Genomic DNA, 27,211 nt, shown 5'->3' with positions numbered 1-27,211 from the left:
AAGCTTATCTCCAAACCTGGCCTCCTAACCAGAGTACTGTACACAAAGTACAGTATGTTTTCTGCCCCCAGAATATCGGTAGGAAGGCTTATTAAGGCTAGAACTGTCAAATACAAGATAACACAAGAAACAGAAAGCAACTGAGGATGATTACAGGTAGAGAAGGCACATCAAACCATCCCCTTTCACATCACCTTATTGTCCCACAATTGTCCTTGGGGACGAGAAGTCCAGAATCCATATTTCTTTTTATCATGACTAATAAAGGAGAACCAAACAGCAGAGAAGTTGTCTGTGTTTGGATTCTTGCAGTGTGCCCATCACTGAGATATTAATTTTTCCATTAGCGCTAGACTACATATCTGTTGGTGCCAGTCCAAGAACAGCTCTTCAATCAGAGTCCTCCGACGCTTTGCAACGGTTAGTTTTGCCACTGGCATAAGGTTAAGTAATATGTTATTTCAGGAAGGCAATGCCACATGAAATTTGGGGTTTACTGAAAGCCCATAATGGTTTGATGTTTTATTTGTCTATTGAAAGCTCTTTATGGCTTGTTATTTCACTTGTTGCTTCCTGATGCCAGCTTTGCCAGTTGTGGCGCTCTGAACCAAAGTTTTGTGCTGCTGGAAAGCTTGCTTGTTACCTTTGTCAACTCAGCTGGGCCAAGAGAAGAAACTGCCGGGCCCCTTTTGCATTTTTAAAAAAGCCATCGATTCACAATTGCACCGGCTTTATGTTTTATCTGCTGTAGCTTTGAGGAAGCACCTTGCATCTCAAAGCTTGCAATTATATTCTACCAATGCAGGGACTTCCTCAGGATTATTTTGAATACAGTGGTACCTCAGGTTACATACACTTCAGGTTACAGACTCCGCTAACCCAGAAATAGTGCTTCAGGTTAAGAACTTTGCTTCAGGATAAGAACAGAAATCGTGCTCTGGTGGTGCAGCGACAGCAGGAGGCCCCATTAGCTATAGTGGTGCTTCAGGTTAAGAACAGTTTCAGGTTAAGAATGGACCTCCAGAACGAATTAAGTACTTAACCCGAGGTACCACTGTACAGCAGGTTTTGTCTTAAAAATATCTTTTCGGCACAATATATGGGTTTGTTCTTCTGTCTTTTGCAGCTTTGTGCATAAGTATGCTTAATCACAGCCCAGTTCTGCATTCTTCTTCTTCTTCTTCTTCTTCTTCTTCTTCTTCTTCTTCTTCTTCTTCACCGGGAAGGGCGGGGTATAAATAAAAATTTATTATAAAAAATTTATTACACTGGTCACAGGTCTACAGTTGGTGTTGTGGTCAGATTGTTGGACTATTCTTCTTCTTCTTTGGCGATCACTCATAGCTGAGTAAGATTGTCTTCCATAAACTCGGATTTAACAGTGAGTCCGTAAGTGACTGTGGAGGCCAATTCTGGATCCACGCGTCCTTCCACAGCGGGGACATTGTTTTTCGGGTGGGAGTTGATCACAGTGTGGATTTGCCAAGCATGCCTTCCAGTGTGGTGTAGTGGTTAAGAGCGGTGGACTCGTAATCTGGAGAACCGGGTTCGCTTCCCCGCTCCTCCACATGCAGCTGCTGGGTGACCTTGGGCCAGTCACACTTCTCTGAAGTCTCTCAGCCCCACTCACCTCACAGTGTGTTTGTTGTGGGGGAGGAAGGGAAAGGAGAATGTTAGCTGCTTTGAGACTCCTTAGGGTAGTGATAAAGCACTTTTTCAAATCCAAACTCTTCTTCTTCTTCTTCTTAGCATGTTTCTCCCTTGCGACCTAAGGTCGAGTGTCAGTTCTGCAGAACCCAGGTTCTGGTTTCTTTGAATAAGGTCGTTGGAGGATTGTGCTTTGTGTTCACAAAATTGTAGAGTCGGAAGGGACCACCGCAATCTCAGTTGGTAGAGCATGAGGCTCTTAATCTCAGGGTCGTGGGTTCGAGTTCCACACTGGGCAAAATATTCCTGAATTGCAACGGGTTGGACTAGATGACCCTAGGGTCCCTTCCGACACTACAATTCTATTATTCTGTGCATAGGAACCAACACTTAGGGGCCGAGGTCCAGGGGTGCCAACTGGAATCAAATATTGGGGGGAGGGGAAACCAGGTAAGCTCAGCCCTGAACAACTGATCACATGACGTGGTGTACCCATATCATTTGCCCATCAACGGAGTGGGGGGGGACTTTATTGGACTGGGGCAAGAGACCTTGACCCCTAGCAGTTGGATGATGCGCAACGGTTCCTTTGCCACCCCAAAATAAAATATTTGAAGGGGCTACCCCCCCCAAGTTGATTGGCATTGCCATTCAGATGGTGTGCATGGACGCCTGATCGATCATGCGGGGAGAGCCTTACCTGGGCCCCCCAATATTTTATTCAAATATCGACGGTATATTTGAATAGAATATTTTGATGGTGTGATTCCCCCGCCCCCCCCCCCGCCTGCGCCGTTGCCAAGGCTGCCGGCAGCCCGAGAGAGGCGCAGGAAGGGTTAAGGGAGGGGGCGCGGGGAGGCACCGCCGGCGTCGGGGCGGAGCTGCGCCAAAAGCAGGCGGAGAGTGGGCTGCCCAGATTGCAGAAGCTCCTTCTCGCTTTCCCTCCACGCCGCTCCCCCTCCCGGCCACCCGCCGCCGCCTCCCTCCCCTCCGCTCCTCCGGCTCCTTCGCCAGCGCGGGGAAGCTGCGGCATCCTCCGCCGCAGCGCCCGCTCTTCTTCCTCCTCCCTCCTCCGCGCCTCTTCCTCGCCGACCGCTCCCCGCGCCCCGCAACCCCCGCCATGCCACGGCCCCCATCCGGACCGGGGCAGCCCCTCCGCCCTCCTCACCCTCCTCCTGCTCCCCCCTCGCAGCCCCTCTGAGACCCCCCCTCCCCATCCTTCCCCCCCATCGCCGCCCCATCGCCAACCCCCACCCCCCACCAAAGCAGGATGGTGCAGAAATCGCGCAACGGAGGCGTGTACCCGAGCGCGTCGGGCGAGAAGAAGCTCAAGGTGGGCTTCGTGGGTCTCGATCCCGGCGCGCCGGACTCCACCCGCGACGGCGCGCTGCTCATCGCCGGCCCCGAGGGCGGCAGCAAGCGCGGCTCCATCCTCAGCAAGCCCCGCTCGGCCGTCTCCGGCAAGCCGCCCAAGAGGAACGCCTTCTACCGCAAGCTCCAGAATTTCCTCTACAACGTGCTCGAGAGGCCCCGAGGCTGGGCGTTCATTTACCACGCTTACGTGTGAGTAAAGGGAGCCGGCGGACGGGCGGGAGGTGGTGGTAGTGGTCTCAACTGGGGGGGGTGGTGGTGGGAGCCGCCGCTTTAAGACCCACCACCGCTCCAGCCGCGTAGGACCACCTCTCCATTCCATCTCCGCTGCCTCCACATCTCTTCTGGCAAGCCGAAGGGCGCCCGCACCCCTTTAATCGATAACCCTTTGAAAACCCTCCTTCCAATCCTGCCCCCTCCAGCCACGGGCCCCTCCATCTAGGATTCCTTCCTCCCAGCCAATTCCCCCTTCTCCATCCACCTCCATTTATTCTCCTTGCAGCATTCCCAACCTTTTTCTACAGCAGCATCCCTCCCTCTTCCTCTTCTCCATCCGTCGCTGTGCCATTCCTTCCATCTATCGTTCAGTCCACCTAGGCACCTAGTCGGGAGATCTCCCGTTGAAAATATCTGCCTAGCCACCTACCCTTCTGCCGTCCATCCTTGGAGATCGCCCACCATAGCCCCCCCCTCTCTCTCCCATCCTACCTTTTTCTCTTGGCTGTATCTGGACGGAAGTGCTATCTGCAAGCTGTATCTGCAAGCTGCAAAGAGATGAATAGGCAAGGCACTGCTACCTATTTCCCATCCCTTACCGTGCACCGATTTGTGCCAGTTTCCCCTGCTGTTTGCGCGGTAGGGTTACTCGCCAGTTTGCTACTCTTAAAAACAACAACACAAAACCAAAAAAAACCCTGCCATAACCAGTTAGTTTTGGGCCTCGATTCTGGCGCCAGGCTGCTTTGCTTGCAGGGGTGGGGGTTGGGGAGACACGTGTCCATTAAGCTTTGCTTAGCCATCGATCCATCATTGGGTAAAAACAGAAAAAAGGTGAGAGATGTAGCAACAACCGGGGAGGGGGGTGAGGAGGAAGAGACGGAAAGGGTAGAAAAAATGACTCACCCTCTCGCTAATCTAAAAACAAAACAAAACAAAGAAAACCCAAACAAATCAGGGAGCCATCCATTGAAAGTGGTAAGCTGTGTATCTAAAGAAACAAAACGAAAGGGAATAGTGCTTTGTACAATGCATCAGTTACCTGTGGAACTCATTGCTACTGTATGTTGTGATGGCAGACTGTTTGCAGCGGTAGGCTCAGGGGAGTGCAAGATTGGATTGCAGTTAGTTTTTTGGGTTATTCAGGACCTTGGGTTATTCAGCTCCATCATCTCAAAGGCAAGATCCCAGAATTGGGCATCGCCAACTTTCCCTGTTTTTGTATTTCTCTCCGATAAAGACACACGTCAAGCTGCCTCTGGCAGGGTGGCTGGCCTGCTCTAGTGGATAAATGTTCATTTCATTTCAGAGCCTGTTTGCTTGTTTCTTCATCTCCCCTCCCCGCCGCTTTCAGCCAAATGACAGCTACCTGCTATCAGTCATGTTACTTTCTTTGCAAACAGTTGGAGGAATAATTGCAAGGGGGGGGGGGGATGACTTGCCGTGTACCGTCTCCCCAAGGGCTTCATGCAGTAAATCAAAGTTACTGTTGAGACAGCATTTTGGGATTCTTATGATGATGCTGCCCAGCCTCTGCCAGGCTCTATTATCATCCTCGCCACTGGTCCCAATGTACAGATGGGGAAACTGTTTCTCTTCTGATGGGGAGCTTTTATACAACTGGTTGGGCCTAGGTAGCTGCAGGGATAAAACCCCAGTCCCATTTTTGCCCAAGATTATGCCTGCTGGAACACAGTGTCTTTTTCTTCCCAATTTTAGTGTGGAGCAAATGCTCCATCCTTTTGTCCCATGTGCAAAGGAGCAAGGACTTGTATGTTGAATGTCCGTATGTACAGCAGATGCGATTCCCTTTTGGCTCAAATCTGTGGAGCAGAATTGCTCACTGCTTTGCTCCTGCCTTGGCGTAGTCTCACCGTAGCACTATCTCGGGCTGAATGGTACACAGACCCAACTATATCTCACCCCTCCATGGCTTTCTCTCTCATCATCCCCTTCATTTCTCCTACTCCCCTGCCTGCTTTTAGAATAGATCCAGCTCCTCTATCTGATGCTCGAACTGCAAGGCTGCACAGCTAAGACATCTTGGTTGCCTGCTTCCCCTCCTTGCACTGTTGACGTTGGAGATACTGGAGAGATGGCTCTAGAAAGGGAAAGCAAATTGGAGCTGGGAGCTTTCTCATCGGGAGCAGAGAGGGGAAATTCAGGGACAAAAGGCAGATGTTGACACACCAGTCCTTCAAGGGATGGCTGCATGGATATAATTGCTCAGCTGCAAGAAGCATGTGCGTGTTTCTTTTTTAAAAAAATATATATCAAATTATAGAAAAGACGGGCAGGGGATACAACTGAAAATGCGATGATTAATCAAGCATAGGTTGCTTTTGCGATGCACTTAGTAAAATTGCCACTCATTTACGTGCAGCACAGCCGTTCCGTTCTAGCTATATTGACAGGTATAAGTAAGATTTGTACTTTGTCGGGTATGAATCAACATCAATGGGTGTCTTGTATGGGGACAGGTGAAAATGGCTAACAATTCAGTCCTATGCACGGTTATACAGAAACGAGCCCCTTTATGTTCATTGGACTTAAAGGCAACATGCATAGCACTGCAATCTGAAGGCTTGCTGAAATGGAAAGGGGTTTTTTATGGATTTTGGCCAGAGCTGCTTTCATTTATCATTCCCACGGACCCATAGAACTCTTTTTTGGCCTGTTCTTAAAACCTGGAGATAATATGAGATGTGTTCTGTCGGCGTGTGGTCACTTGGGGGGGATCTTTTTATTTAAATGGCATTGAAAATCTGCTGAAATGGAATTACTCACAAAGGCTTTGAGCATTCCCCCCTCCTGCTCCGAAATATCGCTGATCTTGGGGAGGGTGGGGAGAGTTGTAGGTACTATTTATGAATTTTTAGGTGGTGCTTTTGCTTTCAACGGTTGGTGGGGGAAAAGTCTTAGTGGCAGTGGAGAAATTCAGAACAAGAGTACGTTCTATATGCATTTATGTTCAAAACTTGCATATATTCAAGTTTTAAACTATGAAAAAAAGAGGGGGCATTGTATATACATTTTCAGGGCCTTTGTGATTTTATGCCACCTAAGAACCAGAAAGAGCAAAAATTAAGAACCTGTGGTTCTTCCATATCAGGAGTGGGGGACCTTTGACTCTCCAGGTGTCGCTAAACTACAAGATAAGGTAGTCTCTATGGGAGTATATTGTATTTAATTATGGGGTATCAGAGTTTTTAGGGGGCTAACCAGGCTGGGATATCAGGCTTGTTGGTTTTTGAATGTCTGATGTAGATTTTTTCAATTTCATTGTTCTGTATGGGACAATGACAATAAAGATTACTGTATCATCGTATCATATCGTATCGTAACCCCCATCACTCCTGCCCATTGGACATGCTTGCAGGGGCTGATGGGAGTTGTAGTTCAGCAACACCGGGAGGGTCATGGGTTCCCCACTCTTGAGGTAACTGGAATATTCATGTTTCTGAGAAAGGGCTTTGGAAGGGCTGTGAGTCCAGGATCAGGTTTGGGCCCAACCTGGGAAAAGGGCCCTTCCAGGTTATTTCTTTATTAAATGTGTATACCTCCCTTCATCCAAAGATCTCCGTTTTCTCCTGCTCTGGAGGCCAATGGCTTCAAGTTAGAAGAAAGGAGATTCCGACTAAACATCAGGAAAAACTTTCTGATGGTAAGAGCTGTTTGACAGTGGGACAGTCTCCTTCACAAGGTTGTGGACTCTCCTTCGTTGGAGGTTTTTAAGCAGAGGTTGGATGGACATCTGCCATGGATGCTTTAGCTGAAATTCCTGCCTTGCAGGGAGTTGGACTAGATGACCCTTGCGGTCCCTTCCAACTCTACAATTCTGTGGTTCTAGTTCCCCAACCTGCCGTCCAAAGTGGGACAGTCCTGGAAAGAATATTCCACGCGGTTACTTCATTTTTGCACACTTGCCTTTGTTGTCACATTTGGGCTTTGGGGAGTCGCTGCGGGAAGAAGGTCGCAATGCTGAGAGGTCCAGCCACTATCAAACAAACTTCTCTGCAGTCCTAACTTGGTGCATAGATGGTGAATGCAGCAGGGATACCACCCTGAAACTTAAAGGCTCCAATGGTGGAACGTTAGGCGTGGAGATGGTTTCTCAGGTCTGTTGCACCTGGCGCGTGGTAGGTCGTAACTAGGATCTTGAACCAATGGCAAAAGGGGGCAGATCACAGTATCTGGTTCAGGGATCCCTAAACTTTGTAGGTCATGGGAGCTCATTTCATCTGGTGGCACATTGCTTTATTAAATTGAACTTAGACACCAAGAAGAGTTGTGATGAAACCAATGAACATGTCCATGGAGGCTCAGGTTAATTCTGTTTCCGGGGTGGTTGTTTACCAGCTTCATCTGGTACACCAGCTGAAACCCTACCTGCCCACGGACTGCCTTGCCAGGGTGGTGCATGCTCTGGTTATCTCCCACTTGGACTACTGCAATGCACTCTACCTTTGGGGCTACCTTTGAAGGTGACTCGGAAACTACAGCTAATACAGAATGCGGCAGCTGGGAGCAGCCACCAGGACCATATAACCCCGGTCCAAAAGGATCTGCACTGGCTCCTGGTATGTTTCCGAGCACAATTCAAAGTGTTGGTGCTGACCTTTAAAGCCCTTAATGGCTTTGGCCTTGTATACCTGAAGGAGCGTCTCCACCCCCATCGCTCAGCCCGGATGCTGAGGTCCAGCACTGAGGGCCTTCTGGTGGTTCCCTCACTGCAGAGGGCCTTCCCAGCAGGGGCATCCTCCCCGTGGAACGCTCTCCCATCAGATGTCAAACAGATAAAACTATTGTATTGGTTGATGTTTTACTGTGTTTTTAATATTTTGTTGGGAGCCGCCCAGACTGGGGCAACCCAGTCAGGTGGGTGGCATATAAACAACAACAACAACAACAACAACAACAACAACAACAATGGAACATCAATAGCCTTAGAGCAGTGGTTCCCAACATTTTTTTTACCCATGCCCCACCTAAGTACAGTGGTACCTCGGTTTAAGAACTTAATTCATTCTGGAGGTCTGTTCTTAACCTGAAACTGTTCTTAACCTGAAGCACCACTTTAGCTAATGGGGCCTCCCACTGCCACCGCGCCACCGGACCACAATTTTTGTTCTCATCCTGAAGCAAAGTTCTTAACCCGAGGTACTATTTCTGGGTTAGCGGAGTCTGTACAGACCTGAAGCTTCTGTAACCTGAAGCGTATGTAACCGGAGGTACCACTGTATCTCTAAAACCCTGATGCGCCCACCTTGACATATTATTCTTATTATTCAAAAAGTGAGCTCCTATTCACACGTAGGAAGCCTAAAAGGCCATTCACTGTTAATAACTCATTCTCGAATTGCCCCCCTTAAAAATCACATTGCACCCTTGTGGGGCGTGTGTCCCACATTGAGAACCGTGGACCTAGAGGGAAAACAATAACAACTAACTTCATTTTTAAAGAAAAAAAATCCACTGCTTGGTCACCTAGATGAGATCACAGCTCATCATAGGGGAAGGAGAAAAGGGGCTCCAGATAAAGTCTGTTCTATGCAGATCATTGAGTGCTGGTGTCATCGACTCCAGGCAGCAGACATCTGGTCAGCAGCACATTCCTTTATTCAATCGAACTTGGACGCAAGGAAGAGGAGTGGTGACATCAAAGCTGTTGGCTTTGAAGGAATAATTCACTCATCCCATAGTGGTGGGTTTGCTCATGTTTCTGAGAATTTTGTTGGCTCTGTTGGATTGTTGTGAGTCAAATATGGCTCTGTCTTGCAAACCTCTCTTGACTGGAATTGAGTAATGCGGCCTCGCATTGCAAAACTTTGCACTTATCAGCTTCAATGTAGTAGTGTTGCACATTACATTTATTTATTACATTTATTATGTGGTAGTGTTGCACATTACATTTATTTAAGGGGCCAGCAGCCTTTTCCTGCTTCTGTCGAGGGCCACATTCTCTTGGAGAGTAATCTCTTGGGGGCCACCAACTTCTCTGTCTTTCTTTTCCTCCCTGCTAGGTTGTTTTTGAGGGAGGGACAACTTCCACTTGCCAGTGGCCTAAAGTGCTTGTTGAGGGCTGCAGGTTGCCAGCCTCTGGTCGATGCTCTTGGAATAATTCCTGTCTGTATAGCAGGGCTAGCAAAAGACTTGGGTCACGAAAGCTGCCTTTCAGCCTGCTCCTGTTTTCCCAGCGCTTACACCCCTGCGAGGTAGTCAACATTCTGCTCCTGGCTGGCCACCTGCCGTCTGTTTCTACAGTGGCCTCAGGCAATGTTGTTAATACTCATGTTTGGAAAGGCTTCATGAGATGCTGCGAGTCAGAGTTGACTAGCCAAGCATGCTGGCTGGAGCTGATAGGAGTTTTCGTCTGAAACATATGGAGGTCATCAGGTTTGGGAAGACTGGAGTAGATATTTCTGGCATGAAGGTGCAAGATACCTTCCTGTGATTTCAGCAGAGCTCTTGCAGATTGTATTAGGATCCAGTGCTACTCCTACTTAGTCATTGAAAATTACTAGCTTGGGTTCTTTATTTTTTTTGTGGGTTGATTCCAGTGTTCAAAATTTGCCAGGCACATTTTGCACCTGGCTGTCGGCCACCAAAAAGTCATATTGAAAAATAAGACCATCTGGCCCAAAAATGGCAGCTAGGTGTTTCATTTTGGCGACTGTAACCCTGGTTTAAGGGTTGGCACCTACTGTAGCTTATATATCTGAGTTTCTAACACTGGCTTACTTTGAGTAAAACTTGGCTACCACCCTCAGAAAGAACCCTTTTGATGCCAACCAACAAACCTTCAAACTTGAACAGATCCACACCTCTTTGCCCTATATTAAAATGATGGACCTGTAATTCTAAATAGGCCTTAATCCTCACGAAGCACCTGCAGATTCAGTTATCTGAATGGGTGTCAAAACTAAGGAGAGGATAAGAAAACACAGACTCCAGCAGAGAAGAGGGAAGAATTCTGATCCCTGCTGACATCCTGCTTAAATCAAGAAAGATGTGTTTTGCTGAAATATTGGACAGCATTTGAACTTCGCCAAGTAATCAGCAGGCGATGGACTGGTTTTTGAAATTGCTGCGTGTGATGAGAGACAGTGACCTAGATCACTCATTCATGACAGCAACCTGACATAGACCAGTAGTAAAAAGGACACTTGGTCTGTAATTATCATGGGCAAACTTTAATCCCACGACCTCACCCTGGGCTAGTTGATGAGTTATGACAACTGCGTGGAGACCCCTTGTAAAATCACATTTCACAGCAGTCCCTCGCATCTGTTCAAAGACTCACTGTGAAGATCCACTTAACCATCATCCCTGATGGGAGAGATAATGGTTGTCATACTCACTATGGAGGGGGGAAGGGAGAGACAGTGTGGTGCAATGGTTAGAGTGTTGGACCTGGGAGACCAGGGTTCATAATCCCCACTTGGCCATGAAGCTCACAGTCGCTCACTCTCAGCTTAGCCCACCTCACAGGGTTGTTGTGATGATAAAATGAGGATGGGGAGGACCAATGATGCTACCTTGAGCTATTTGGAGGAAAAGGTGGGATACAATTGCAACAAACAAACAAAGGGGGGATTTACTAACATTTTCATCAGTATTTCATCATCTCAGGACTAGCCGCCTGAGAAACAGTTTTTACCCAAATGCAATTCTGCTTTTAAACGCAGTATAAGGAGTCTCTATAGTAGTATATTGTATTTTAAAATGGGGTTTCAGAGTTTTTAGGGGTTTTTGGAATGTCTTATGTAGATTTTGCAATTTCATTGTTCTCTGTGGGACAATGACAATAAAGATATCGTATTTGAAAACCCCTCCCTTTGGTGATTTTTCAGTGATTGCTGTGAAAAGGACAAAAATGTAGCCCTCAATTGCTTGCATGTTCCTGATTGGCATGTGGTCAGTTCAGGAAGCATTGTTTGCCATTGATGATGTCAGCACATGGTCAGATATGATTGGTTCTCTTAGTGTTGGGATGACATCTTGTTCACTATGTGACTCCTGGTTGGCTGGAATCGCTTTTTGATGTAGAAAGAAGCTGTGAACACATTGTGTGTGGGGTGGGGGGTGGGGAGGAGAACTTGCATTAAAAGTGCAAGTCGGATTGGGAAAATTTGTGGAGAAGAGATGTGAAAAAGCATGAACATCCTTGTAAACCGGGAAAGTTCACCTCCAAAATCAAAATGGGCAAATAATTGGTACAGTGGTACATCTGGTTAAGAACTTAATTCGTTCTGGAGGTCCGTTCTTAACCTGAAACTGTTCTTGACCTGAAGCACCACTTTGGCTAATGGGGCCTCCCGCTGCCGCTGCGCCGCTGCGTGATTTCTGTTCTCATCCTGAAACAAAGTTCTTAACCCGAGGTACTATTTCTGGGTTAGCGGAGTCTGTAACCTGAAGCATCTGTAACCTGAAGAGTCTGTAACCCGAGGTACCACTGTACAATTATATGACCTGTGTGTAAGGTTAGGGAATTTTCAGATGACAGTGACAAAGAACCTTCCTTCCTGCCTTCTTGATATCCTCTGGATCACGCTAAGATCTCCAGCAACGATGCAAATATTTTGGCAGGGGACTATTGGAATGGCGGAAAGCTTTGGCCGTCTCTCCGCTAGCAGATCTGGGCTCATCCTGACATGAGATGTAATACATACCTTTTGCAAAGATGCATTGATGCTGTTAGATAGAGAGCGTTCAGTAGGCAAACATTGTGCTTTTTATTTATTTATTTATTTATATTGTATCTTTTTTTTTTTTTTGAGCAACAAGAAGCAGAGCTGACATTTGGCCCTGGAGCATCTATTGGCTTTAATGGAATTACGCAGCTGGAGATGGTGCCAGGAGTTAAGTCGCTAGTCCTGATGAATCTGCTATTTTTGGGGGGACCTTTGTGTCAGCATTGGCAGTTCTGAAGGGGAATGTCGCGGGTTCAAGGATGCGTTTTCCTTTTTATTTTTGGCAGAAGGGATTGTTGGTGATCACAACTTTTCGGGAGAACTTTGAGCAATGCTTTTCTGGATGGAGAAGGTATCGATGGTGGGCTGCGTTAGGACAAGTGAAATGATGCTCAGTTAGGATGAGGTGGAGTTGTTGATAGGGGACTTGGTTAAGGAGGAAGTAAGTCTGTTGCCTGATTTGGAGAGAGTTACCGTATTTTTTGCTCTATAAGACTCACTTTTTCCCTCCTAAAAAGTAAGGGGAAATGTGTGTGCGTCTTATGGAGCGAATGCAGGCGGCGCAGCTATCCCAGAAGCCAGAACAGCAAGAGGGATTGCTGCTTTCACTGCGCAGTGATCCCTCTTGCTGTTCTGGCTTCTGAGATTCAGAATATTTTTTTTCTTGTTTTCCTCCTCCAAAAACTAGGTGCGTCTTGTGGTCTGGTGCGCCTTATAGAGCGAAAAATACGGTATATTTCTTAAGAACTAAGTATGCTGTTCACTTTGATATTTATTATTTAGCTGTATAAGAACACAAGAAAAGCCTTGCTGGGTCAAGCCAAAGGCCCATTTAATCCAGAATTTTGTTCTGATAGTGACCAATCAGATGCCCATAGCAGTTTTAGAAACTCAGCTTTATAAGTTAGATGCCACATGGCTCCTTTAACCACGGTTACAGTCACCAAAATGGAATGTCTAGTTGCCATTTTGTGGGCAACACAGCTCTAAAGTCCAATTTTTCAAAGAATGAACTGACTGTGACTGATTCTCAGTTAAACATCTGGCTAGCATTGAATGAGCCATGCAATATAAAGTACAGTGGTACCTCGGGTTACATACGCTTCAGGTCACATATGCTTCAGGTTATAGACTCCTCTAACCCAGAAATAGTACCTCGGGTAAAGAACTTTGCTTCAGGGTGAGAACGGAAATCATGCTCCGGCAGCGCAGCGGCAGCAGGAGGCCCCATTAGCTAAGTGGTACTTCAGGTTAAGAACAGTTTCAGGTTAAGAACGGACCTCCGGAATGAATTAAGTACTTAACCTGGGGTACCACTGTATTTGTTAGATAGAGTTAAATTAAGTTAACGAAAAACAACTTCATGCAACTGTGTAAATAATAGTTTAATTGTAAATTAGTACAATGGGTATAGTCAGAAGTTTCATTCTTTGCTCATTCAAACAGTGGATAACATTATGCCTTTGTCTTTATCCACACTTTCATTCTTCTTCTTTCTCTTTGTTTTTTCTTTCTTCTGTTCTTTTCCATTCTTTTCTTTTTATATTTATATTCTTTATCATCTTTATAACATGGCAAATGTTATTTTGTTGGCATTGCATATATTTTAATTGCATGTCTAATAAAATCTTCAGTAAATTAAAATAAATAAAATAAACACCTGGCTGGTTCAGAAGACAACCTTGAGCTGGATTAAGAACTTTGAGAGCTTCAAGAAGAAAAGTCACTGGATCCAGTGACAGTCTGCACATATGTTGGCTTATTCCTACCTCGATTTCTTGATGGTGACATGCTCAAGCTAGCTTATATATCTGAGTTTCTAACATTGTAAACAGAGGCATGCTGACCCCAGCAGTGAATGCAGAACATAACACTATTTGAAGCCATCCGAGTTCGCAGCCATCACTGTCTCTCATTGGAACAAGTACCATTGTTTAGCTATGCTTTGTTGTGTGATGTTGCAACAATCACATAATAATAATAATAATAATAATAATAATAATAATAATAATAATATTTTTTTTATTTATTTATACCCCACCCTCCCCAGCCAGAGCCGGGCTCAGGGCGGCTAACACCAGTAAAATTACAGTAAAAAACATAATAAGAAAAGGAAAGCCACAACTTAAAATACAGGTTAAAATGCAATTTAAGATGCAGCCACATTTTAATAGTAGCCTATAGATCAAAACCATAAGGGGAGGGAAACTTAAGGGTCAGACTGAGTCCAAACCAAAGGCCAGGCGGAACAGCTCTGTCTTGCAGGCCCTACGGAAATATGTCAAGTCCCACAGGGCTCTAGTCTCTTGTGACAGAACCTTCCACCAAGTCGGGGCCAGTACTGATAAGGCCCTGGCCCTAGTTGAGACCAATCTAACCTCCTTGAGGCTCGGGACCTCCAAAGTGTTGTGATTTGTGGACCTTAAGGTCCTCCGTGAGGCATACCAGGAGAGGCGGTCCCATGTGTGAATGCTCTAATAATAGTATTATTACTACTATTATTCATTGCATTAATATCCCACCTTTTTTTCCAAGTAAGGTAAAGGTAAAGGACCCCTGGAGGGTCAAAGGCGACTATGGGGTTGCGGCACTCATCTCGCTTTTCAGGCCGAGGGAGCTGGTGTTTGTCCACAGACAGCTTTCCGGGTCATGTGGCCAGCATGACTAAACCGCTTCTGGCACAATGGAACACTGTGACGGAAACCAGAGTGCACAGAAATGCCGTTTACCTTCCCACCAAAGCGGTCCCTATTTACCTTCTTGCACTGGCATGCTTTTGAACTGCTAGGTTGTCAGGAGCTGGGACAGAGCAATGGGAGCTCACCCCATCACGGGGATTCGAACCACCGACCTTCTGATCGGCAAGCCCAAGAGGCTCAGTGTTTTAGACCACAGCGCCACCCATGTCCCTTCTTCCAAGTAGCTCAAGGTGGTATACATAGGTTTCTCCTTCCTCATTTAATCTGCACAACAAGGTAGGTTGGGTTGAGAGGCAGTGATTGTCTCTCAAGTCACCAAGTGAGTTTCATGGCCGAATGGGGATTCGAACCCTGGTCTCCCAGGTCCTAGTCCAACATGCTAACCACTATGCCATTCCAGCTTTCTGATGTGAACTGGCCAGTCTCTTTTCTGGAGGCCAAAGACCAGCATCTCTTACGATTCGTGCTCCACTTTTTATTGTTTGCTGCTTCCTCCCCTCCCCGTACTTTGGCATTATAGCTTTGCCCAGAACAGAAAAGTGACAAAATCATAACTGTACAGCTGAGGAAGCGCAATTCAAGCACTGTGTTTGGCAACTGCAATAAATAATTACCCTGGGACATGAGACCGGAAAAAAGATTTTGCTGATAACTGTCTCTCTTGGAAGTTTCCCCCCCTCCTCTGCCTGTTTGGAGTAAATTACTATCATAAATAAAGTGGCGTATAAGGTGACTTGGATAACAAACCACAAGCTCCCAGTCTTGTATTTCAAGAGAGGGAGAGACTTTTTGGTTTTCCGCTGCTTAGCAAGCCAAAAATTTAAAACGGCAATCTCTAGTCACTTACCCAATTCTATCAAACTGTGTTTCTTGGAAATGTAGGGTGGTAGTCAACTAGGTTTTGCTCAAGGGTAGACCCACTCAGGGCCATCTTAAGTACCATATTTTTTACTCCATAAGACACACTTTTTTCTTCCTAAAAAGTAAGGGGAAATGTCTGTGCGTCTTATGGAGTGAACGCGTGGTCCCTGGAGCCAAATTGCCCAGGGGCAAAAAGCAGATCATGCTTGCTTTCTTTTTTGAAAGAGGGAAGTGGGTGTTGAAACAAAGCCACTGATCGTTTGCCGATCGGGGAGAGAGATAAGGGACGCTAGAGATAAAGGAGGCTGTCTGGGAGGGGGGAGGGAAAGACGGTAAACTTGCAAAGGGGGAAAACAGGAATACTAACGCAATGAGGAGAGAAATTAGAAGAAAAGGAGGAGCAAAAAACTGCTCCAGCTAAGGAAAAGACACTAAGGCGAACAAGAGGGAAGGGAGTATTGAAAGGAAACAGCTGATCGGTGGAATCGGAAGAGAGATAAGGGACACTAGCGGAGGCTGCCTAGGAGGGGGGAGGTAAAAGCCCATGGATCCTCAGGATTTTTACATTGGGTCACCCCAAATTCACCATCAGATCACATGTCTGTGGCCACAGCATGAACCACAAAAATCATACATCCACTGTTTCGTTCAGAATATTTTTTTCTTGTTTTCCTCCTCTAAAAACTATCTTATGGCCAGGTTTGTCTTATGGAGCGAAAAATACGGTATATCTGGTGCCGTGGTGCAAAGATCCCTCCGGTGCGCCCCCATTTCCCAGTTGCTGACCTTTTTACGGTGCTGCTGGCAGCTTTCTGGGACTGGAGGAGGTGGGCAGCGGCTGGAGGGCAGCTCCTCTGGCAGGGAAGAGGCGAGGCTCCGGGCGCGGTGCCGCTTTAGTGAGCCGGGCGAGGGCAGCAAGCTGATGCTTGAAGGTGCTGCGTCCAGTCTCCGCCTCTTCCCTGGCGCCCCCCAGAACTTGCCTCTATGGGCGAGATGCCCCTGGACCCAATGCAGGGTTGTTTTTTTCAGCCGGAACTCATTTGGGGATGTAGTTTTGTTTGTTACCATGTAATGTATTTGGGGTTTTTTCCTATTGTAAAGTCCCCTGTGATCCTCAGACAAGGGGCGCTATAAAAGTATAATAATAAATAGGATTCCCAGGATTCTTGGACAGTAGGCACGACTGTCTAAAGTGCCATGATATTGCTTGAACTGTATAGTCCAGATGGAGCTAGATCAGGCTTCCTCAACCTCAGCCCTCCAGATGTTTCTGGCCTACAACTCCCATGATCCCTAGCTAGCAGGACCAGTGGTCAGGGATGATGGGAATTGTAGTCTCAAAACATCTGGAGGGCCGAGGTTGAGAAAGCCTGGGCTAGATGCTATGTTAAAAATAATTTAATTGCTGGTGGGGTTAGGAATAGGCCTACAATGTGTGAGCGGGGGCTATGCTGCACCCCAAATAAAATTGCGCCACCGTCCTCAGTTGCTATTTGGCAGGTAAGGTGACCCCACTTCCTAGAGAGGAAGCCGTTGAAATAGATAACCAAACCATGAAAAAAGAGCTGCTTTTGCACACTGCATAATTTCGAGAAGGTCTCTCTCATCCATCACTCATCGGGGGGAAAAACAACCCCTATTCTAATTGCATTTCCTTGCCTTCTTTGCCGCCGCTCAAAGATGCTGTTTTTGGAGAGTTGCTGATGCTGCATTTCGGTAAACTTGGCCAGCTCCTTTGGACAGAGCTGGTTCACCCTGCTGTGCTCTTAAGGCGTGTGGTTCTCAGCAAAATGTCAGGTCTCATTAGATTTCCCTTCTTCTCCTCTGACAAAGGCTGAGCCCCCAAAAGCACCCAAGGGCTGCATCTTCTAGGAACGAGGCTGGCAGCACTTCGGGGAGAAACCTGCTGGCTCCATCTGGCTGACATCTACCCATCCTTCAAGCTTCCTGTCTTTGAGTGCTTTGCGTTTTCCTGATTTCTTATCCAAACTTTCCTGTTCCAAGGATATTAACTGATCTGGTGTGTGTGTGTGACAATATGGCCATGTTTAGAAAGGATGTGCGTCGCAAACCCCTGTCTTTGCATCGGGCTGCTCCTGCAAAACCTGTCTATAACTAACCTGTAATTATAATTATAATTATTATTATTATTACATGGACAGCAAAGATCACACACCTAATAACATTCTGATCCAATGCAAAAAAACCATAATAAAAACATAACTTTATGTCAGGGGATGATTAGCTGCTTGTGCTTAAAATTGTGCCCCTTCAGAGTTTGTGCGGCCCCACAAACCTCTGTGTGTGACAGAGCTCCTCAGACATGTCTGCTCTAGTCACTAGTAGAGTCTGACAGTGGCTGCCTGCGGAAGCGCTTCCAGCAAAGAAGTTCCTTAACGGAAACGCGTCTCCTGGACTCACGACGTGGCAGCTTCCGGCGAAGCATGGGTCTCCCTGCAGTTGCTTCTGACACCTCCCCGCTATTTTCGCTGGATGTGTCTCTCACCCCTTTCTCTCCCCTGCTGTTTCCTGCCTGGGCTGCTGCGTCTCTCTCAGCATTACTGAGATCCTCCTCCAGAGACCCCTTGCTCCCCCTCCTTGTCCCTGCTTTGGCTGCTGACTCTCTCCCAGTCTCTGGGAGCCCTACCAACTCCCTTTCCTCTGATGTCAGTTCCCTGACATCCACCTCCCCTCCAGGGCCCCCTTCTCCCCCGCCCCTACTCTCTCCTCTGGGCGGTGAGGAGCTGAAACCCCGAAAAGAATCCTCTTCATCTTCAGACGTCTCGAACATTTCCCTCCATCGGTCTTCGTTCCGACTCGCTGAATCCTCCTCCACCTCGGAATCAGAGAACCCCTCCAACTCTTCTTCTTCGTCGGTGGTGGCGAAGTATTCCCTCCGGAACCTCGCCACTGGCTGGGGTTTACGAGGGAATCTCTGATGAAAAGTTTCAATCAAAACCTCGTCATCTACATCCTCTGCCCTGACCCAGGTGTTTTCCGACTCCGGCTCCCCTTCCCACATAACCAAATACTCTACTTGCTCTCCCTTCCACCTGGAATCGAGAATCTCCGCTACATGGTAGCTGTGTTCTTTTTCCTCCATAGCTGGTCCCCTATTGACCCTCCCCTCTCTGTCCCCTTTATATGGTGACAGCAACGACCTGTGGAACACTGGGTGCAACTTCATGTGGTTCGGTAACCGGAGTCTGAAAGCCACTGGGTTGACCTGTTGCGTGACTTCAAATGGGCCCAACCTTTTGGGTCTTAACTTCTTACAACCTCCTTTGAATGGTAACCCTTGGGTGGACAGCCACACCTGGTCCCCCACCCTAATGCTTTCCCCTTCCCTTCTGGTTTTGTCTGCCTGCCTCTTATATTCCTCCTTCGCCCTGTTTAAATTAAGTTGGAGCTGGCGATGGATCGCTTCCATTTCTTCAACGAACTGTTCTGCGGCTGGAACGCTCCAGTTCTCCCCTTCCCCCCCTGGGAAGGCTCGGGGATGACACCCGTGATTAGCCAAAAAGGGGCTCATCCCCGTGGACACGTTCTCTGCATTGTTGTAGGCAAATTCTGCCAACGCCAGCTTCTCCACCCAATCATTCTCTCTGTCATTCACATAACACCTCAAATATTGCTGGAGGACACCATTAGCTCTTTCCGCCTGCCCGTTGGTTTCTGGATGACGGGCAGTTGAGAAATTCACCTCTACATGCAATAAGCTCATGAGCTTCCTCCAGAACCTGGAAGTAAATTGTTTCCCTCGGTCAGAAACCACCCTCAAGGGGGCGCCATGCAGCCTAAACACATTTTCCACAAACAATTTAGCGGTTTCTTCCGCTGTGACCGCATGTGAGCAGGCTATAAAGTGGGACATCTTGGTTAACAGGTCTACCACAACCATGATGGCTGTTTTCCCTTTGGACCTGGGCAGATCAGTCATGAAATCTATTGCCACTGCCTCCCATGGCCTTTCCGGCGTGGGTAGTGGTTCTAATAAACCTGCCGGTGCCCGCCTCTCCCCCTTGGCTCGTTGGCATTGGTCACACCCTCTCACATACTCCCGCACATCTTCCCTGACCTTGGGCCACCAGAATTCCCTGGTAACCAGCCACATGGTTTTGTGTTGCCCAAAATGCCCTGCTGTGGGGCTATCGTGCAGTTGCTTGAGTACCTTTTCCCTCAATTCCCCTTCAGGTATGTATAACGCTCCCTTGTAGTACAACGCCCCGTTTCTCTCCTCAAAACCCCCGGGTTTGTCTCCCTCCCTCCTGAGACCCCTGAGTTTGTCCTGGGCGTATTCATCCTGCACCGTTCCCTCTACCAGTTCCCTTTGCCCCACCAATGCCGCCCCACACACCCAGCGGTCCTCGGGAATGACATGGGTCTCTTCGGGGGCACCCTCTCCCTCCAAATATTCAGGTTTGCTTGAGAGAGCGTCCGCCCTAACGTTCTCTGGGCCTGGTACGTAACAAATCTCAAAGTTAAATTTGGAGAACTCCTGGGCCCATCTCAACTGCCGTTGGTTGAGCACTCGCGCAATTCTCCAATACTCTAGATTCTTATGGTCCGTGCACACTTGCACCTTCTGTTGTGCACCAATTAGCAGGTGCCTCCATCTCCGGAAGGCCTCATGAATCGCAAGAAGTTCCCGGTCGTACACCGTGTAGTTCCTCTCAGATTTGTTCAGCTTTCGCGAAAAGAAGGCACACGGTCGCCACTCTGACCCCTCCTTCCCCGGCTGCAGAAGAAGCACCGCCCCTATGGCTCTGTCAGAAGCGTCTGTTTCGACCCTCAGCTTTTTTTGTAAATCCACATGTAGAAGTTGTTCATCAGAGGCGAAGGCCCTTTTCAGTTCCTCAAACGCTCGCTCCGCCTCCCCCGTCCAAACAAACTTCTTTTTACTGCTGAGACAGTCCGTGATGGGCGCCGTCATGTGGGCGAAGTTCCGGATGAACTTACGATAAAAGTTTCCAAACCCTAGGAACCTCTGCACATCCTTCTTGGTCTTGGGTGTTTTCCATTCCAGCACCGCTTGAACCTTGCCGGGGTCCATGGCCAACCCCTTGTCTGACAAGCGGTACCCCAGGAATTCCACCTCCTTGGTATGAAACTGACACTTCTCCAGTTTCACCCACAGCCTGTTGGCTTGCAGCCTGCTCAACACTTCTCTGACGTCTCTCACATGTTGCTCCTCATTCTCCGAATACACCAACACGTCATCTAAGAAGGCCACGCAATTCTTGTAGAGCAAAGGCCCCAGTACGTGGTTCATGAAGGCTTGAAAACACGCGGAGCCTGTTTGTAATCCAAAAGGCATAACGAGGTATTCAAATGCCCCCAAAGGGGTGAACATGGTGGTCTTCCATTCATCCCCTTTCCTTATACGTATCAGGTTGTACGCCCCCCTTAGGTCCAGCTTTGTAAAAATCTTTCCTTTCCGCACCCTGGTCAAAATATCATCAATCCTGGGCATAGGAAAAGCCGCCGGCTCTGTCACTGCATTTAACCGCCTAAAGTCACATACCAGTCTCGGCTTGTCCGTGTTTTTTTTATCCACAAAAAACACTGGGCTACCCCCCGCTGCCTTGGACTCTCTGATGAAGCCTCTCTTCAGGTTCTTGTCAATGAACGCTCGCAACTCCTGCATTTCCCTGTCTGACATGGCATACAACTTGCCTACAGGAAGCTGTGCTCCAGGGAGTAAATTGATCTGGCAATCAAAGGGCCTATGCGGGGGTAGTTGGTCAGCTTCCTTCTCGCTGAATACGTCGCTGAGATCAGCATACTGTGGTGGCACCTTCCCCTTCCCCATTACTTCAGTCCCTGCCAGGGTGGCTTGGGCCCCTGCTGACCCCTTTTCCCCCCTGCAGTGTTCTAAGCAATGTGCTGAACCGAAGGAAACCACTCTTTGATGCCAGCCCACCAGCGGATCATGTAAGGCTAGCCAGCTCATTCCCAAAATAATGGGAGCGCCTCCCAAGGTGGCCACATTAAACGCTATCAGTTCTGTGTGCCTTGCCACCCTCATTATCATTGGGACGGTCTGCAAGCTAACTCCTCCTCCCAACAGTTCCCTGCCATCGATCGTGGTCACCTGCAGGGGGTTGCTTAAAGGGATAGTCTGTATCTGATGTTCAGCAGCAAACTCCTTGCTCATAAAATTGCAGGAGCTGCCTGAGTCCAACAGCGCCTTTATTTTTAGGGGGTGTCCATTTTGCAGCTCTAGTGACACTTCAATCACTAGAGCAGGTCGAGGAGCTTCTGGCACGGGCACTTTCACTGCTCTTTGGCCTGGCTGCAGTGCCCTGACGGTGGCAACCAGGCGTTGGCTTTTACCTGCTCCGTTTCTCCCTGCTCTCCCCCCTCAACTGCTCCCACCATCCCTTGCCATTCCTTCCTCTGGGGGCAGACTCTGGCAAAGTGGCCTGGCTGTTGGCAGAGATAGCATTTCCGGGCTCCCTTTCCCTCCTTCTTCGCCCCCTCACTGGGCTTTGAAACTGCGCGCGCGCGGGCTGTTCCGATTTCCATCGGCTCTGCCGGCGGGAAAGCTGGCTCAGGAATGTCTGGAATGCATAACTCCTTCCAACGTTCCCCTCTCCCTTCCCGCCTCTCCAAAGCTCTTGCCTCCTGGCGCGCTCCAATGGTCAGCGCAGATTTGGTCAGCTGATCCATAGACACCGCCCTGGGGCTCCTGGACAGCTCGTCTTTCACAGCCGAAGAAAGACCTTCTTCAAATAGCATCTGAATGGGTGCTGCCGATAAATCCCACCCCAATCTGTGAATCAGCATGGTAAATTCAGTCCAGTACTCACGGACAGATCTGCTTCCCTGCTTGCAAGCCATTAGCTGTCTGCGCACCACCCCTTCCTCAATATCGCTGGAAAACATGATATCCATTGCACGAAAGAATTTCATAGTGTCCTTTAGGATATCGTTGTGCGTTGCCATCAGGGGTCGAACCCAGTCCCGCGCCCCCTTCTCAAGATGCCCAATTACGAAAGCAACTCGCGATTCCTCATCAGGGAACTCATCAAACTGCACATTCAGGGCATATTGCATCTCGGTCCTAAAGGCGTGGTAATCCTTGGGGTCCCCCCCAAACTTCTGCACCAATCCTGGTACCTTTCTGGGGAACTGAGTGGTTCTCCCCTTTTTGTCAGCATCCTGAGCCCTTCTCTCCTCGAGCCTCGCCGTCTGCAGCGCAAGTTGGACCTCCAGAGCTTGATACCTTTCTTCCAAGCTTGGACCAGCTCCAACCCCTGCCTCTCCGGTTCCGGCTGGGTTGCTCATGATGCTTTCTCCTGCACAGGCAGCGTACAAAGACTGTCAGACTGCTGTCAGGGGATGATTAGCTGCTTGTGCTTAAAATTGTGCCCCTTCAGAGTTTGTGCGGCCCCACAAACCTCTGTGTGTGACAGAGCTCCTCAGACATGTCTGCTCTAGTCACTAGTAGAGTCTGACAGTGGCTGCCTGCGGAAGCGCTTCCAGCAAAGAAGTTCCTTAACGGAAACGCGTCTCCTGGACTCACGACGTGGCAGCTTCCGGCGAAGCATGGGTCTCCCTGCAGTTGCTTCTGACACCTCCCCGCTATTTTCGCTGGATGTGTCTCTCACCCCTTTCTCTCCCCTGCTGTTTCCTGCCTGGGCTGCTGCGTCTCTCTCAGCATTACTGAGATCCTCCTCCAGAGACCCCTCGCTCCCCCTCCTTGTCCCTGCTTTGGCTGCTGACTCTCTCCCAGTCTCTGGGAGCCCTACCAACTCCCTTTCCTCTGATGTCAGTTCCCTGACACTTTAGAATAAGCAACTTAAATAAAGCAATATTCAACAATCCATTAGACTCTAATAGTAAACAATAAAATTAAATATCAGCAAATAAGAATTTAAGCAGTTTACACCTAGTTTTCCCCACCATTCCTCTGTGTCCAACCAGTCCTACCGCCTTTCCTGTTGTTATATTGTGCAGTTGCTTTACCCCATGGTTCAGAGTTGGGAAGATCACCTGCCAGAGATAACAGGAAGGAGATTGTCTGGGCAGCTGATAACTCTCTTCCCTCGCCTGCTTCTAGCAAGAAACCGCTGTGGTGAGTCCAAACCTGTAATGGCTTCCACCATCCCAGGACAGCAAGGATTTAAGGCAGCCCTTGCAAACCTCTCCATTCCTCCTTATCTGAAGATCAGCTTCCTTTACAAGCAGAGCTGGGCAGATTGCCACGGGAGTCGTGTAATGTGCAGGCGGGTTCTTAATGCCTATCCCTTACATCGGAGAGCTGCTGGTCTAACGAAAACGTTGGCCTGTAGGAATTGCCGCAAGCTCAGCATGCTGGCAGCCCGTAAGGAGGAAAGCAGGAGTGCGGATTGATGCCATGCGCCTGCAGCTTCACGCAGGGAATTGCAGAGTACAGTCTGTTACTGTACAGCGTTCACGTTGCCTTCAAGGCAGCTTAATGTGATTGATGGGCGCCCGTCATCTTGGACTCTCAAAAGTGATGCGAGCATCTCTACAGGAAGAAGATCAGAGACAGGGCTGTTTTCCCACATGGAAGCCAATCCCTCGATTTCCCGGCACTTGAGAACTTGCCACCAAAGATGTGGACTGAATGAGGCCACTGGAAATTGCTGAGTTTTGCGGTAGTGGCTGCCCCTGCTGGCTGAATCAGTGTGGCAAGCCATTGATGCCCACTAGTCTGCCACGTGGCGTGGGCGATCGCTTTGTGGTGTGGACTTACAATGCGTGATGGCCAGCAGAATGTTGCTTAGGTTGACGTCTGTCTGAATGCCAAGACACAAATTTGGCTGACCAAGTTCCCCCTCCCCTCCAAAAATGCATGCATCTTGGCAGCAAACGAGAAATTCTACCTCGTTAATCTTGAGCGATGTGGTGTGAGATCGCCCGTCTTGTAGCTTGCTCTCTTCCCATGGAAATCTGCCGCCTAGAATTTTACTTTCAGGGTGTACCATTTTGTGAATGTTCTGTTTTACTTCTGGACTGGATCTCACAACGTTGCTGTCGCACATTTTGAATTGCTGTTTTGGGAATGACAGTTCCGTGTGGAATTGTGTGTGCTGCTGCTGCTGCTGTTTCTGGAGGAAATCTTGCAATATTTCTATGTTGGCATGAAACTGGACCTCGTGGAAATAGCCCCCTGAGTGAGTCTGTGTGCTTACATACAAGGAAATCCTTGCCCAGTTGGTATTAAAAAAGTGTGCATTTTTGCTTTAGTACAGGCATCCCCAAACTCGGCCCTCCAGATGTTTTGGGACTACAATTCCCATCATCCTTGACCACTGGTCCTTTTAGCTAGGGATGATGGGAGTTGTAGTCCCAAAACATCTGGAGGGCCGAGTTTGGGGATGCCTGATTTAGTACTTTGGAGGGGTGTTTGCAGGCGGTTCAGGGTCAAATGCCCCTCCCCTTCAACTTTCTCGCTTAGAGTGCTGATCAGGTTCTCCATTCCTTTTGGGAATAAGGAAGAATCCAGACTAATGCGATTGATCCGGTGAGCAGATGCATTTCAGTGCAGTGCGAAAAGCCTTTGCCAAAAAATTGTTTGCACAGATTGTAATGTAGTTTAGGACAGTGTTTCCCAACCGGTGTTCCGCGGCACACTAGTGTGCCGCGAGACGTTGCCTGGTGTGCCGTGGGAGGGAGGCGGGCGAGTCGGGCGGCGAGAGGCGGGGCGGCGGCGGCGAGCACACGCGGGGCGGCGAGCGAGCTCCCTCCCACATCCCATCGCCGCTCGCTTCGGCCGGCCTACTGGGCTGGCGCAGGCGGAAGGCCTGTGCATGCGCGAGGTTTTTGCGCCTTCGGGATTCCCTTCATGCCTTCCTCCTCCCGGGTCCTTGAGAGCGCACAGAGTTAATTTTTTAAACATTTTCTAATGGTGGTGTGCCTCGAGATTTTTTTCATGAAACAAGTGTGCCTTTGCCCAAAAAAGGTTGGGAAACACTGGTTTAGGAATTGCTTCAGTTCCCCCCCCCCCAACAAGGTCTTGTGATTGTTCGTTCCCTTGGGCAAATCTGGAGAGGCAAGTTTCAGCTACTTGGTTTTGAATAATAATGATCAATTTGCATAATAAACAAGTTAGTGTGTGGGCAAGTGGGGAAAGGTTTGAGAAGGTTATTGCCGGTCTCTCTTTATACCTTCTACTTGCTTGTTTGAAATATGAGTGCAAGAAACTGTTGTTGTTGATGATTTATACCCTGCATTTTCCCCTGATGGGACTCAAGGAGGCTTACAGATGAAAACAAGAAAACATAGGAAAAAACATTCATTAAAAACAATTAGACATTAATAGAATTAAAATTATATACATATATAAAATCTGTTTTAAAACCTGTAAATATTTACAATAAAAACAGTACGGCACCAGTCCTTTCATTCAGTTCCCCAAAGCCTGTTGGAATGAGGTTTTCATCTGATGGCAGAAGGACAAGGAGAGAGCCATTCTAGATTCTCTAAGGAGGAAGTTCCAAAGTCTGGGAGCAGCCACCAAGAAGGCCCTTCTCCTACATCCTCACCAAGAGTACCTGTGAGGGTGTTGGGACTGAGAGAAGGGCCTTCCCTGAATATCATAAAATCCGGGCAGGTTCATATGAGAGAATGTGGTCTTTCAGAGAATTTGGACCTAAGCCATGTAGCACTTTATAGATCCTAACCAGTGCTTTGAATTGTGCCTGCAAACAGACCGATAGCCAGTGGAAGTGTCATGACAAGGCAGTCGTCTGCTCTTCCAATAAACTGCCCCGCTCAGCAATCTGGCTGCAGCTCTTTGAACCTGTGGAAGTTTCTGAGCACTTGTCAAAGGCAGCCCCTGCATAGAGTGTGTTGCAGTAATCCAAACAGATTTACTGGGGTCAAATCAGCTGTCTCAAGGAACTGGTAAGGTAAAAGGTAAAGGACCCCACGTGGTTAAGTCCAGTCAAAGGTGACTATGGGTGTGCGGCGCTCATCTCACTTTCAGCCTGAGGGAGCTGGCGTTTGTCCACAGACAGCTTTCCTGGTCATGTAGCCAGCATGACTACTAAACCACTTCTGGTGCAACAGAGCACTGTGATGGAAGCCAGAGTGCATGGAAACACCATTTACCTTCCCGCCGCAGCGGTACCTATTTATCTACTTGCACTTTGACGTGCTTTCGAACTGCTAGATTGGCAGGAGCTGGGACACAGCAATAGGAGCTCACTCCATCACGGGGATTCGAACCTCCAACTTTCCGACTGGCAAGCCCAAAATACCACTGTTATCACCACTCACTTTTACCAGTGGTGTGAATAAATATTATTATCTATTTGTTTAATCTTTAAAAATAAATTATTATTATTATTATTTGCAAGGAATTGCAGACCTGTGTCCCTGCAGATATCTCCCAAAGTTTGCAAACTAGCTATGCCCTTTCCAATAGTCAGTGAGCATCTGTGAATGTTCATTCTGGAACTGAGTTCACAGGCAATTAGGCTTTTGATTTTGCAACTGCAGGAATGCCGTCTCATTATGTCTTAAGACTGAATTGCTGTTTTGCTGTCAGATTGGTAGAGCTGGGGCATCTGGGAATGAGGGATTGGCTTCACGTTTGCTGGAAAACCAACTTATTTAATGTGACCGTGTGGCGGGGTATGTAAGCGCAGCAATTTAAACGTGAGCTTCCACCAGGAATGATTTTTCTTCATTTGGATGGGAGATCGTTTTGTATGAACCTGGGACATGCTATGCCTCTGTTGCATACCA

The 27,211-nt window shown here is 48.1% G+C and overlaps 1 protein-coding gene across 10 annotated transcripts in view; it reads left to right on the top strand.

Moving 5' to 3' along the window:
* Window positions 1–2,872: 2,872 nt before the first annotated feature.
* KCNQ2 (potassium voltage-gated channel subfamily Q member 2) overlaps window positions 2,873–27,211 on the top strand; it is a 149,982-nt gene continuing 125,643 nt past the window's right edge. For 6 of the 10 annotated variants that reach the window (XM_082225917.1, XM_082225913.1, XM_082225915.1 and 3 more), the window contains exon 1: window positions 2,878–3,210. In XM_082225917.1, the coding sequence (XP_082082043.1) occupies window positions 2,918–3,210 (293 nt within the window). In that variant the 5' untranslated portion in view covers window positions 2,878–2,917. Of the gene's footprint in view, window positions 3,211–27,211 lie in introns of all 10 variants that reach the window. The other 4 variants (XM_082225920.1, XM_082225912.1, XM_082225919.1 and 1 more) reach the window with 2 other exon arrangements.

This window comes from Podarcis vaucheri (assembly GCF_965113315.1).
Source record: "Podarcis vaucheri genome assembly, chromosome: 6".
Classification (NCBI taxonomy): domain Eukaryota; kingdom Metazoa; phylum Chordata; class Lepidosauria; order Squamata; family Lacertidae; genus Podarcis; species Podarcis vaucheri.
This window is presented reverse-complemented; position numbering and strand designations above follow the sequence as displayed.